The 14,896-nt window shown below is 34.7% G+C and overlaps 1 protein-coding gene and 1 pseudogene across 1 annotated transcript; one reads left to right on the top strand and one right to left on the bottom strand.

The window, feature by feature from the left end:
• Positions 1 to 2,718: 2,718 nt before the first annotated feature.
• On the top strand, positions 2,719 to 4,678 carry LOC116110976 (annotated as a pseudogene).
• Positions 4,679 to 6,709: 2,031 nt separating this feature from the next.
• LOC116110988 (nucleolar protein 14) lies at positions 6,710 to 14,685 on the bottom strand. The gene is made up of 13 exons (XM_031397198.1): positions 14,284 to 14,685; positions 14,041 to 14,197; positions 13,182 to 13,267; positions 12,962 to 13,021; positions 12,668 to 12,868; positions 12,226 to 12,354; positions 9,921 to 10,607; positions 9,068 to 9,260; positions 8,775 to 8,968; positions 8,217 to 8,321; positions 7,987 to 8,126; positions 7,348 to 7,626; positions 6,710 to 7,227 (listed from the first exon to the last, which is right to left on the bottom strand). Exons 1-13 carry the CDS (start codon positions 14,626 to 14,628, stop codon positions 6,963 to 6,965), a joined length of 2,841 nt encoding a protein of 946 aa, XP_031253058.1. The 5' UTR covers positions 14,629 to 14,685; the 3' UTR covers positions 6,710 to 6,962.
• Between the last annotated feature and the right edge of the window lie 211 nt (positions 14,686 to 14,896).

Genomic DNA, 14,896 nt, shown 5'->3' with positions numbered 1-14,896 from the left:
TTAGGTAATTACGAATATTTGCTTTGATCTTTGTGGGACGATACTCAAACTCATCACTTTATTACTTGAACACGACTAGTGCACTTGCTAAGGTTGATTTAATCGCATCAAAGTGTTTAACCAGCGGGTGAGGAGTTGAAGCCAACAACTACCTCTATCAAAACATGCATTGCCTAACATATGGGCTTAATTGTGATGGGGAGTGTTGGAATCACACCGATTAGGTATATTCAAGCCTACTGGGAGTTAAAGCCAACATTTTGATGCATGACCCAACATATGAGCTTGACCGTGAGAGGAAGTGTGGAGTCCTACACAACTTTTGAAAGCACATGATGATATTGAACCAGACAAACTCCAACAAGGTATACGTGCCTCCATCATGAAAATTATAAGGAAGTGAAGGCAGAAGAATTGGATAGCTATGGAAGTGATTTTCTTGGAAAACTACTAAAGGCTTATCACAGCATGGACGAGGCTAAGAAAATATCTTAAAATGACCTGATAGATGAGTGCAAGACATTTTACATTGCCGGACACGAAACGACGACAAACCTACTCTCCTGGACTATTCTTCTTCTCGCAACTCATACCGATTGGCAAGCAAGAGCAAGGAAAGAGGTTCTCGAGTTATTTTGCCAACAAATTCCAAGCCAGACGGAATCTCAAGACTAAAGACAGTAAGGAAATTAAGCATAACTTAAAGATCAAAAGTCTCGTTTTAGTTTATTTCAAATTACCTCCCCTTTTTCCGTGTAGATGAGTATGATTATCAATGAAAGTTTAAGGCTATGCTCTCCTACTGCTATGTCAATGAGAACAAATAAAGAAGCGAAACTGGGGAAGCTCTTAGTTCCAGCTAATATGGAAATTTACATACCAATTCTTGCAGTTCACCATGATCCTCAAATATGGGGGAGAAGATGTCCACTTATTCAAACAAGAAAGATTTGCAGAAGGGGTGGCTAATTAAAGCTACAAACAACAATATGTCGGCCTATTTCCCTTTTGGTTCGGGACCAAGGACCTGTGTGGGCATGAAGCCATGAACTTTGCAACTACACAAGCGAAGGTTGCACTCTCACTGATTCTTCAACGATACAAGTTCACTCTATCTCTGTCACCGACCTATGTCCACTCACCCATTCGGGCTCTCACAACTTGCCCCCGATATGGAGTTCCAATAATGCTTCAGGCGGTGACAGCCAAGCCTGAAAACTTGTCCAAGAAAGACAAAGTTAAATGATGAAGTAATACTATTTATCCCAAATGTAATATATGTGTATTATCAGTTTATCACATTCCAAAATTTATGAATTTTGGGATAATTTTTTAGAAGAATTGTAGTATTGTGAATAATAATACAGTTAAGAGTAAAGATAATTTAGTAAAATTATAGTGATTTTAGTTGCTGTTATAAGTATTTTCAATAATTATCATGTTTTGAGTGTAATGTTACAAAAGTTTAATTCTAAATATTATTATATATTTTATATCGATACATAAAATAGAATTGGTTATTTATTGTTTATATGATTTTGTTATTATTATTTTTTGAATAATTATGACTGAAAATAGTATTACTGATAGTGAGCCCATGGACAAATAAAACTAATGAGTAATTTTCACATTGAAGTTTTTATTTAATCAAAATCATTAATACATTTTTGTATTGAAACTCAATGTCGGAGTATATAACGGCGGAGCTATCTGTTGGCCTGAGGTGGCCACCACCCTTTTTTTTTTTTTTGTTTTTTTTCTTCAAATTTACATAAAAATATGTCATTTCTACTCCTAAATGTGCACTTTTAACTTTTGGCCACCACATTTACCGAATCTGACACTTTAACCCCCATTATCATAATAAAAAATAATTTGGTGACCATCTCTTTTCCAAGGCCAACGCAGCAAATGCCCCGCCTGGTCGGTGGTCAATATCTTAGGGTTATAAATGTCAATTTCTGTTAAATATGTTTTTTTTTTTTTTTAAATAGCAAGGGTAACAGAGTGTAACCGACTTTGTATTATATGCATGGCGTGTTTAGAAAGAAAGGTAATTTTTTTTTAATTAATTTGTATTTATTTAATATAACATCATTCCAAAAGTTACTAGAGTCATAAATTAATATCGTTGGGACCATATAAATTATATTAATTAAAAAATGTATTAATTAATCAATAAATTAGTAATTTATACTATTCAAAACGAGTAATGTTACATATACAAACAAGTTTTACAAAGATTTATGTACAAATTGATATGGTATAAAATAAATGAAAGAGTGAATATAATGATTTTGACTTTTTATATTCACTCATCTATTCATTTTATGCCACATCAGTTTGTATACAAATCTTATAAAGATTTGTTTGTACATCTAGTATTATTGATTCGAGAAACATACATTTAATCAACTAAAAATTCATTATATTTTACCAATCTAGTTAATTGAATATGAATTAATCAACTAAATATATATTAAAACATTAATTTAAATTCATTGTACTTGTGTACTTAATTAAATAATATTTACTATATATAATAAATTCATTATACTTATGTACTTAATTAATTAAATAATATCCATGGTATATAATTGCATTAATTTAATTAAATGTTTATATAAACAATTCAAAGTCTTATATAAACAATACAAAGTCTTATTATATTTCATAATTACAATGATTTCCCATCTAAAAAGTCTTAAAAAATCAACCATGACCATGATCTTCATTTCAGGTTGTTTGTGTTTGTTGCTCATCTCACTACTTTTCATCAACTTCTTCTACAAATTCTGGTGGACTCCAATTTGCATACAGTGTAAGATGAGGTCGCAAGGTATCAAAGGTCCTTCTTATAAATTCATTCATGGAAACACCAAAGAGATCATTGAAATCAGAAATAAAATGATTCCAATTTCCAATGGACTTATCACATCACATTTTTCCTATGGTTCTTCCACATATTTACTCCTGGATCAAGCTATATGGTATTATGATTTTCCTTGAACTTTTCTATTATCATTTAACAATCGGAGTCTCCAACATTACGAAATATTATTTTTCTTTGTAGGGATGAACTTCCTTTACTGGTATGGTCCACAACCTCAATTAGTAGTCACTCAGCCTGAGCTTATCAAAGAGATACTAAAGAATGATAAAGAGGGGGCATTCCCCAAAACGAAGGTTCAAGGTTTTATGGAGAAGTTTCTAGGGAGGGGCTTGCCACAAGCCAAGGTGAAGAATGGTTTAAGAAAAGGATGCTAGCTAACCATGCTTTCCATGCAGAGAGCTTGAAGGTGAATTATGGTCCATCGTTTTCTCAATTACTTATTTATATTAGAACATTGAAATAAAAAAATTGAAGACTAATTGATCGCCTCGAACATGAGTTATGGTTTCTTTTCTATAGAGCATGATTCCGACAATAATCGCCAGCGTGAACATAATGCTTGAGAGATGGAGACAGTATGAAGGGACGAAAATTGATGTTTTCAATGAATTTAATGTTTTAACGTCAGATATAATCTCCAGGACAGCTTTTGGAAGCAACTACTTGGAAGGGGCGAAGATATTCAGGATGCTGACAAGGATGATTTCCATCTTTTCCAAAAATGAATTCAAAATTATAACTCCTGGACTTGGGTGAGATTTACTTTCTTTTGATCTTTGTGGCTTTCTCTATTTGTTTGTGTGTTTTTTAACTGGATTTTGAGTGAGCCAAAGCACAAGTAAAAGGTATACATGAAAAACTTCGATTGTTGCAATATACTTCGGAAAACACATGATGAAAGTGAATCAGACGAACTCCAACGAGGTGTACGTGCCTCCATCATGAAAATATTAAAGAAGAGAGAAGAGAATGTGAAGACAGAGGAATTGGATAGCTATGGAAGTGATTTTCTTGGAAAACTACTAAAGGCTTATCACAGCAAGGACGAGACTAAGAAAATATCTTTAGACGACATGATAGATGAGTGCAAAACATTTTACATTGCAGGACATGAAACGACGACAAACCTACTCTCCTGGACTATTCTTCTTCTTGCAACTCATACCGATTGGCAAGATAGAGGTAGGAAAGAGGTTCTGGAATTATCTTGCCAACAGATTCCAAGTCCAGATAGCATCTCAAGACTAAAGACTGTAAGCAAATTAAGCACAACTTAAGACCAAAAGTTTATTAATATTTGTTTAAGCTTATTGTTTAAATTATCTTCATTTTTTCCGTGTAGATGAGTATGATTATCAATGAAAGTTTAAGGCTGTACTCTCCTACTGCTTTGTCAAGGAAAACAAATAAAGAAGTGAAATTGGGGAAGCTCTTAGTTCCAGCTAATATTGAAATTTTAATTCCGATTCTTGCAGTTCACCATGATCCTGAAATATGGGGAGAAGATGCTCACTTATTTAAACCAGAAAGATATGCAGAAGGGGTGGCTAAAGCTACAAACAACAATATGTCGGCCTATCTTCCATTTGGTTTGGGACCAAGGACCTGCGTGGGCATGAAGCCATGAACTTTGCAACTACACAAGCAAAGGTTGCAGTCTCACTGATTCTTCAACGTTACAAGTTCACTCTGTCACCGACTTATGTTCACTCTCCGGTTCGGGCTCTCACAACTTGCCCCCAATATGGAGTTCAAGTAATACTTGAGGCAGTGTCCGAGCCATAAAATTTGTTGAGGAGAGGCAAAGTTTGAATAATAATTTAGTTAAAATTATAGTTATGACTAAATTTTTGTATTTTCATTTAGTAGTATAAATATCTTTGAATAATTATATAATGTTTTGACTGTGATATTTAAAAGGAGTCCTCGCATATTTTTTCTGTTTAACCCCAATTATCATTAAATTTTTTAATTACAATTTTATCCCTAAAAATATTACTAAAGAAGAATAAAATAGTTATATGTATTTAAAATTTAAATTTTCTCTTCCATTCATAAACCGTATATCAATAAACCCTATGGTCTGATCATGCTTTAGAATTATAGACGTAAAAATCTACCTGTACGGAAGGAGAGTCTGATCCCGTGAGGTTGAGGCCACTAGCAATCCGCTGCACCTGTACACGTAGAGAAACAAGCGTGAAGCGAACGGAAAACACCGGGGTGGTGTTTGCCGTAGGCACTCCGATGCTCAAGTCAGCAAAGCTGAAAGAGGCTAGTATGGTAAAGGCTAGGGAGTAGAGACGTTATCAGAAGTCTAGTCGGGGACTATGACTACAGTAGTAATGTGAAGCTCTCAAGTAAGAGCTTCGGGTGAGAAGATGTAATGTAATCTAATCTCCCTTGTGAGAGGGCTGGTCTCTGCTTATATAATGACTGTCTGGTCTCCCAGTCCTAGTGGGAGTAAGAGTCCTAGTGTGACTCTGATACAAACCCTAGAGGAATTAGGACGATGGTGAGCTGTCTTACCAGTGTTCGAATAGGAATGTGATCCCGAACATAAAAATAACCTCGAGTAGGAAAGTGACATGAATAGGAAGGTGACCTTGAATAGGAGATCGATCTGGAATAGGAAAGTGATCTGTGGGTACCGTGGGCTTTAGACTTGCTCATAGGTCCAGGAAGTGAACTAGGATTTGGAGGCCTGGACCTGATTGTTTGGGCCGATTGTATCTCGTATCAAATGGGCCTAATCCAGATAGGGCTGCATCGGGATTGGGTATGGTCTCTTCCTCATTCAGTCCCGTTCTCCTATTTGGGCCAAGGACGATTTTTGGCCCTAACAAGAATTTATTTATTTATTTATTTATTTTCCAAACAATCTTGAAAGTAAAATCAAATGAGAATGAATTTTATCTCTGAACGTTACATTCGAAATAAGAAGCATAAAAAAAATTAAAAGCATAAATAAAATTACATTCGAAACAAGAAACATAACATATATTAAAAGCATAAATAAAAGCGTGTTTTTGAAAGTAGGTGTGATTAATAAAACCATTTGCATATGCTAAAATATTTTAGTGGGGGCCTGAAATAAAAAATGTAGGGAGCCATGAGCATAACTTATTTAAAAAATATCTGAAATATTAATTAGCTTTTCCAAGGCCAACGCGGCAAATGCCCTGCCTGGTCGGTGGTCCTAAGGTGCTCCGCCTTAAATCTCAAATTGAGAAATGGTAAGTTTTAACTTAAAAGTTTAATTTACAGCACACTTTAAGGATTTAAATGCGACATTAAAACTGAAAAATAGTTTCCATAGCTTGAATATGAAATTAGAGTGTGATCGAAGATTAACATCAAGTATGCCAAAAATAAGTACATTGATCAAGTAGTGGGAGGTGCTTACTCTCAAGTACCCCTTGGTGACTTTATAATATACAGCAATAAGTTTTTGGTGATGTTCGTCGTTATGTTCTTCTCAGTTGTAGAGAAATATCAAATGAAAGTATATAATGATATAGGATATATTAGGCACGTTAAAATAGAAACTCTATTAAAAATGTATACATTTGGTACTCATATTTGTACTTAAAAGGATTTTTGTATAATAAATCCAAATTTTATCAATTATATTCATTCATAATTAGAACTAGAAAGTCCATCATCACCCTGAGAAACACCCAGTGCCAGAAACAAGATTCACAACACGGCCAAGACGTGGTTTCTCTGTGACTTATTAGCATGCTGATGCTTGGATATGCAGAATATTCTCGTCTAAACAAACTGGAAATTGGAAAACATCTCCAGACCGAGTAATTAAATTTTTCAAACTATGGCTATAACTTTTATATGACTCTAGGTCACTGCAAAGGAGAATCAAAATACAAGCAGCAAAAAACCTCACTTTCTATACAGCTAGCCTCAAGTAGTCTACTTTGAGTACGATGGCAGCCTCAAAATATACCCAGGCAAGTGAATCAATAATACAATATGTCCCAAAATCAACTGACAATTCAGGAAAAATGCTAAGAGAGGAGCACGCAAGCAATACAAACTACAGATGAGACCTTCATTTCCTTCTCTTCCTGCCTCTACCCAATTGCCCAGATTTGAAAGCATGTTCTTGTTCTTGGAGAAAGGCTCTTGCCTTTCCATACTTCTCATTTCTTTCTTCCTCCAACTTTGCCTTCTCTCTTTCCTTTACCTGAGATAAGAAATAATTGTCTTTACGCAATTCACGAGCCGCACCTTTAGCTTCCCGTTTAACAAGTTTTTTCAACTTTCTTGTCTCAACCCGTTCACGATCTGGATCATAATCTCTGCCCTTAACAAAGCTGTATAACCATGAAATCGTTAGATGATTAATCCCAACCCAATCTAAGAAGCAAAATCCAACATAATTAATTTTAAGGTATTGAGAAAGAGATAAAGTGAGTAGGGAAAGGCTGAATTACTTCTCCTCAAATTTCGGATTTAGTAATTTGATGGGCACTGGCTTCTTCTTCCGCATTTGCAATGGTCGCCGCAACATGCTATGTTCATCAGCCTTTTTCTTAATAAGTAGAGAAACATCTTCAATTTTTTCTTGCAATGTAGACGGCATGTTATCTACTTGTGCTACTTCATGTAACAATATAGCAATTGGCAAGAAGATTTCCGGAAAGGAACTCAATCCTTCATAAACGTCGACAAATCCTCGAAGGGTTTCAATCACAGTCAACAACACACTAGCCCTATATGGAAAATATATTATTTTGTCAGTACATAAGTGGAATATAGAAAGTTATGGAGTATCCTTGCAACTTGTATTAAATCTACATCTAGATCATCATACTCATGCTAGTCAAATAAAACCTAAATGTAGCAAACATCTAGTAAACAAACTTCCGGAAGAAAAGTCAAATGACAGGAATCTTCAATTCTAATGCCCATATAACCACTAAAAGAAGGATCTTTTATGAAGGTTTAACCATCAAAATTTACAATAAACTGGATATTCAAAAAAAAAAGATGGAAGAAGGGCCATAATGTGTGGACAAAGCCTCATATATATTCAAATACATATTATGAAAAATGTACCAAGTATTACTAACCTAAAGTTGTCAGAGCTGAAAAAAGAAGAGTCCTCCGGCATGTCCATTATTATGAGAAAATTCATAGGACTAACATCATCTACACAATCCCTTATACACAGCAGGGGCCTGAGAGCTTTTGGATCCATAAGATGATAAAACTGCCACGAAAAGAGAGGATAACAGTTACTTCAATCATATATATAGAAGCGTGACAAGATGTATGATAGTATTATAAATTAGTCATATACCTCAGACTCCTGATGTGATGTTTGTTTTCTGTCAGTAGCTGCCATCAGCACAGTTCGGAGAAATATTATCACCTCCGGGCAGAACTTCTTAGATTGTCTACTAACCTGCAATATTGTTTGTCATATAAAACCCAGCAAGAAAAATTCTTGATGAAAAAGAGTACTAAGAAATATGTCCAATAAGAATGGTATCAATTGAATATGTTAAATCAAATATTTAAAAGAAAAAATCAAAACTAAGGTAACTGCTGCTAATATCAATGGCAACCATTGAACATCAGAACTGCAGCATGCTTGGAAGTGACAAGGGTGCATAAACAGATATAGCACTGAGACAAGCAGGGGCGTGATAACAAGTCCTAAAAAACTAATTGGCATGTGATAATGGCCAAAGAAGCACTCGAGCACCTTCCATCAGCAACCACAGGTTAAAACATGCAAGTGAAGTGTATGGATAGCTGATGGAACAGACCATGCTCCTACAATTCGTTAAAGCCCTTTGCATTTAATCTTACTATCTAATGATAAAAAAAAAAGTGTATTAGAGGGCATACATACATTGAGAATCATGGAACATAAGAACGAACCAACAGCGATATCCCGGCCTGACACAATAGGACAACGCATGAGATATTCACACATCAATAATATTGCTGGAGTCATTACAACATGACGGAAGTCAGAACATGGGAAAATCATGGACCACAGCCTCAAAAGAATTAATGTTTTCAAAGAAGGACAGCAGCTATTTTCTGCAGATAGTAAATATAATTGGTTAGAAGCCAAAATAAGACCAAGTTGGCGTAATATAATTAATAGGAGTGACATTCCTCAGTTATTTTATCACAAACCTGGGTTTTTGATAGCATCACAAAATTGTGTTCGAGTCCGTAAGATTCGCTGACGAGCACATATTGCAGCAAAGTATGGGATTTCTACACTCATCTCCATCAGTGGCTTGACCAGCAAATTTAGCAACTCGAAATTGAGGGCTTTTTTGTTTGGCAATACAGCAAAGTACTGCAATAGCACACCATAAAATACCTGGAAATGGGCAAATATGTTACTTAAAGTTTAGTCATAATGACAGAAGGCAAAAGCAGATATTCTGACGGCATCATATCAGAACCCTCATGATATAAGTACCAGGAAAAAAAAAAAACTCATAGTATGCAAGAATAATATTCAGCTCTCTACTGCATGGAGGAAAAATTTACATATTTCTCAATAATCCATTGCTTGTTATCCAACATCCCAGACCAATTTCAAGTCACTGACTACCTTCTTAAGTTTTTGAGCACTCAAAATGGTAAAGCATGTATTTCAAAGATATAATTAAACCACTACGACAAAACCATATGGATGACATTTACTGGTCTTGATGTGCATCCCTTGCTGTGATAATTTAACTGATTATTTAAAAAATAAAAAACAAAATCATATAGATTTCATGACTACAACCTTAATCATGTACGTACCATATCATCTATCTTAATGGACCAGCAATGGGTTAATGGGTTTTCTGCTCTATGAACTTGAAAACCAACTATAAGAAACCAGGGCATTAAGTTTAAGAAATTCACCCAAGTCCACTCACAGCTAAATAGGAAGAAACATGAACACAAATAAGATAACGCACACACATGCACACACAAAGGGAGAGGGGGAGAGAGAGCACACAGAAAGCTGCAAAAACTTGTATACCTGCATTTTCTTCCGATTTTCTGCAGCCAATTTAATTGCATTGCTTGCCTGAATTCGATTGATAACCAAAATCTTGTCAGCATTAGAACAATTATCCAGTAATGCAAAAAATTCATCCAAGCTCTTTGGAGCTTCAATTATATAAGGAATATCTGGTTGACCTGAAAGTTTAGTATGATTCACTTTCATTTTCTTTATATCTAGAGATTCCTTATCACTTTTCCTAATTTCCCCATGAGCGTTGCCCCTCGACTTTTTCTTGCCTCTTGGCTCTATCTCTTCCTCATCATCATCACTGTCATCATTTTCCTCATCTAACTCTAGTTCTTCCTCTTCTTCCTCCTCCAAATCTCTTTCAAGATCATCATCATCACTTTGTTCCCAGTCCTTCAAAGTTAGAGTCTTTTCACTTGCATCACTATCTTCATTGAATCCTTCATCAACACCATCAGACTCAGCATCATCTGAATCCTCAGAGGAATCATCATCTTCAATCTCGGTCGTATCCTTTCTTTCAAGAACCTCATCTACCCAGCCCCTTTTAGCCTTAGGCTCTTCAAGCGAGAAAGAATCACCAAGATCATCCCCGGACATTGATTTAGGCCTCTGGGCAGACAGTTTCTCATCAGCTTCATTGTCTTCATCACTAGTGTCATCAGTTGCAAGCATCCTCTTCCGACGCTCTTCCTGAAATTGTGAATTCACTAAGTTATGGAAAAGTAATTTAGTAAAAATTGAGATAATTTTTTTCAATTTTCAAAATACTAAAATTTCATATCTCTGTAAAGACAAAAGAATCCTAATACTTAATATTAATCACAACATGTTAACTAGAATATTTCGGTTCATTCTTCAAATAAAACATATTACCATTAAACCAAGCAGTGAATGTTTAAAGATAATTGATGAACAAGTTATATTGTTTTAAACATGATGGTAGATAAAAGATGATTAAAAACAAAAGTAATTCACAATCTTAAAATCTAGCCACATGTACATAATGAACAAGTTATTCTGCTTTCTGCAATTTATAGGACCACTAACATGGTTAAGCATCTTTGTATGTTGTTAACATTTAAAGAAATGAAAAGGTTGCTGGAAAAGTACATTTTGTGCCTTCCAGCCAACATCATGCATGGAGGCACTGCACACTTCAAATAATTTTTAATGCATTGTACCTATTCTTTCACCTCTCACATATCACTCTCCTCTATTACCTCTGACTTCGCCACTTTTTTCTTTTCTCTCTTTACTACCCATCAGCACCTCATCTTGCTCATGCATACATCTTCAGTTCTTCTCATTCTCTTTCTTTTTTAATTTCTCATTTTACTATCTTTCATTTCCAAATAAATGTCCTTTAAATAATTCTCACAATCTTAACATTTTGCTGCATAACTAACAGAGTGGGATTTAAAACCACCAGGGATTTAATAAATTTTGAAGATGGCTATGATTGACATTAATGAAAGATTTTTTCTCCGATATAAGATCTAGAAACTTAGGAAATTAAAGCATCCATAATTGTCATCTTATCAAAAAGCCAACCTAACAGCTATTTAACTATTTGAATTTCTAATTTTTGAAACCTCTACTTAATTAGTTGTTTAATCTTCTCTAAGATGGCTTTCAAAAGTATTGCATCGTGCTAGATCTTCACTTTAAGGGTTGTGGAGCTAGTTAATGTTATGACACTGGACATGAAAATGATTGTAGTCATTTGTATAAAAACATGGTTGAACTAATTTTGATAGCACAGACATGCTCATATCACAGAAAGCCAGCACATCAACCCAAAGACTAATCATATACTTGTTGAAGAAAACAAAGGAAACATTGCTTGTAAAGTTTTTTTATCTCTATCTTCGTTTTTCTAAGTTGATATGCTGATATTAGAAAACCTTTGTAAACTTATACAATGCGCTAAAACACAACTGGCAACCAAGCAATGCTATATGTAACTTACATGATCTAGGTCCATATCACTTGGAATCAGTGGAGATGAGGGTCTAGTCCAATTGTTTGGCAATCACAAGCTTACATAGATTCCACTTTGCTTGAAGTTGCAGGCTACTTATTTCAAATTTAATATTTCACCATCAAGAATTAAGATTATTTTTCAATACTGTAAACTTCTATAATAGCATACTTTGCATATCTAATATTAATTGGAGAAGGAGGTGCAATTGATCTACCAGGGAACCAAAAATTAAGAATGAAAGAGTATAAACAATGGGCAAGAATGCAAGTAAGATCAACATGCAAGAATGAGTGTGCACATACAGTTGAGAGCCATGCAACTTACCTCCAATCGCTCCAGTCGTTCTCTCTCCTCTTGGGCAATTTCTTCATCTGTCTTTGTCCTGTCTGAAGGTCGTGCACGCATGTCCAATGCCATCTCTTTCACAAGTTTGTCATAAGAATCAGGTTGTTCCTGCCAAAAACAGCAAACAGATATCAAGAGCAAAAGCTACAGCTTTATATCAGAAAAAAAGAAAGCTTTAGGACCTGGGTAACAAGGGTACAAAACACTTCCTTCTCTTTTCAATTTCAGGATGTATGCATAAAGGTCTTACGATGATAGTTCAACAATCAGAAAAGTACATGACATGCCAAGGAGATTTAGAAAGGAACAACATCCAGAGCATTGGAAGATTGGAAATAAAATTAGCAGCAAATTCAGTAATTAGTAAATAAAATTACAACATTCAGAATGTTTGAATAATCTAGAACCGTCAAAAGTATACCTGATTTAACGTGTCTATTTTTTGACCATCCAACTTCGCATGTTCATTAGGAATGTCCTTACTGACCAGAGCCTTCAAAGCATTCATCTTACTAGGTTCAGTCATTGACAATAGCACTTGAGATTGCACTAAAGACGAGAAATTTTTATCCAATTCTTCCATCAACTGTTCATTTTCTTCCTTATGTTTTGCTTTTTGTGCCTGTTGCGAAGAAAAAGAGAAATAAACAACTAAAGATCTACAGAAGATCAAGAACCAATAAGCCAGAATTCATAACATAAATTGAATCACCACCTTGAAATATTTGCTCTTTAAAATAACCTCCTCCATGATTTCCTTCTTGCTTTTATGCTTCTGCAACAAAAATATCATCTCTTTGTATCAATGTTAAGGTTCATATATCACCCAATAAAAAATTGAAGAGAAAGAGAGCAAGATTGAAAATGATCTTATAAGTGTATAAATGAAGCAGATATGAGACATAAAAATTAAAAGAGAAAAAAAAAAAACTTACATTTTCCTCTCCTTCCATTAAATCCCTTTCGACTGGGTCATGTGTATTATTATGAGAATTAAGTTGCTTTAAGACATTTGAGCTCTCTGAAAAAAAAAAAAAAAAAAAAAAAAAGGGAGATAATCAATACTATTGATCAAATCTCAAGTTGACTGTAATCAAATGATAAGCAATTGGCAATCACAAAAACTAACAATACAATGTTGATTGCTAAAATAAAAGGGCAACCAAGTAATCAAGGAAAAAATTATGAGCACTAAAGCCACTTAAAATTTTTATAACATCTACAGAAAAAATAGCGTCAGTATATCAACTAAACAAACTCACCACATGTGATCACTATTTGAATTTAAGTAAAATGAAGGCAAACGAAGAAAAGAAATAAGTTAAAGACATGTTCGAAAGATATAGAGGGTTTCAGATAATATATGTTAGACTATTATTTTTATGGATAGTGTCATAGTGCAATCTAATTATCAACATTAACTACTACTTCCAACACGATAGGTCCAAAAAATTCAGAAACAGAACACAGCACTAGATATACAACGGAACCATTAAGACAAAATTAAAAGCAATTATAAAGCTAAATTGAGGAATTATAGAACAAATGGCCTGACAACACACAAACACCAAGGAAGATCAGAGCTCAATAACGTTCAGCTCCCTCTTTTTCACAAATATTTCTCGCTAATTAACTGACATTCCTTCTCAAAATGGCGACTCAATACTAGTCTTCCATGAAGAGTATATAGATATCCTAAAACTGAAACTAGAAACAAAATCATTATAAACCTGACGCTGGCAGCTTCATCTAAACAAAAAGCATAGTATCTTAACAAAATAAAGCAAAACATACTCTTGTTTTCACCATCACCATCATCATCGTTATCATCATCAGATATCATTTCATCCTCAAAATCATCTCTTTCTGAAAATGGCCCAAACCCAGAAATTTCAAGCTCATCCTCTTCTTCATCAGATAAGTTGTACTTGTTCTTCTTGCTCAATTTCAACTATCAAATACAAAAATAAAAAATAAACTTCTCTGTAAAGGTTTCTACACTCCAAAATAAGATTATACAACGCTTAGTTAACAAACCTGACGCTGGCGCTGAGACCGCATAATGGCCTTATCAAACTCTCCCAACTCATCGTTTCGCTCACCAATTCGTTTATCCACAAACACGGATGACTTGCCACTCTGTTCGTACTCTTTGAGCAACGTCTTTGTCCTCTTCTGGATGGCAAGAGACCGAGAGAGACCGATACGAACCTCTTCGCCCTTTCGCTTCTTACCAAGGATGTCGAATTTGCGTCGAGACCAAATGGTTTCAAATGGATTTTTGGCGTTCGATGCTTTGTTCTTCATGGCCACTGTTTTTGGGCCGGCATTCTTCTTCTTTTTCGACTTCTTATTGCTGGTTTTGGTGTCCGTTTTCGCCATGGCTGCCGTTAGAGGAAGCAGAAGGGTTTAGGGTTTTGACTGTTGAGCAGAGTTTGTTATGATACGATGAGAAAATTTAGCTGGCCGGCCATCCCAGTTTCGATTTAAGAAAATGGCCTTGAAGTTTTTCATTATTTTTTAATTTAGAGAAGCTAACGTGGCATAGTTAGGATCCATTAAACATGTAAAATGGGTTAAAATAAAAAGATTAAAACATATAAGAACAAAATTAATTAATAAAAGTATTTAAAATTTGAAATTTGAAAAA

This window comes from Pistacia vera, unplaced genomic scaffold (assembly GCF_008641045.1).
Source record: "Pistacia vera cultivar Batoury unplaced genomic scaffold, PisVer_v2 Contig622, whole genome shotgun sequence".
Classification (NCBI taxonomy): domain Eukaryota; kingdom Viridiplantae; phylum Streptophyta; class Magnoliopsida; order Sapindales; family Anacardiaceae; genus Pistacia; species Pistacia vera.
Note: the sequence above shows the minus strand (reverse complement) of the source record. Positions and strands in the feature narration are given on the sequence as shown.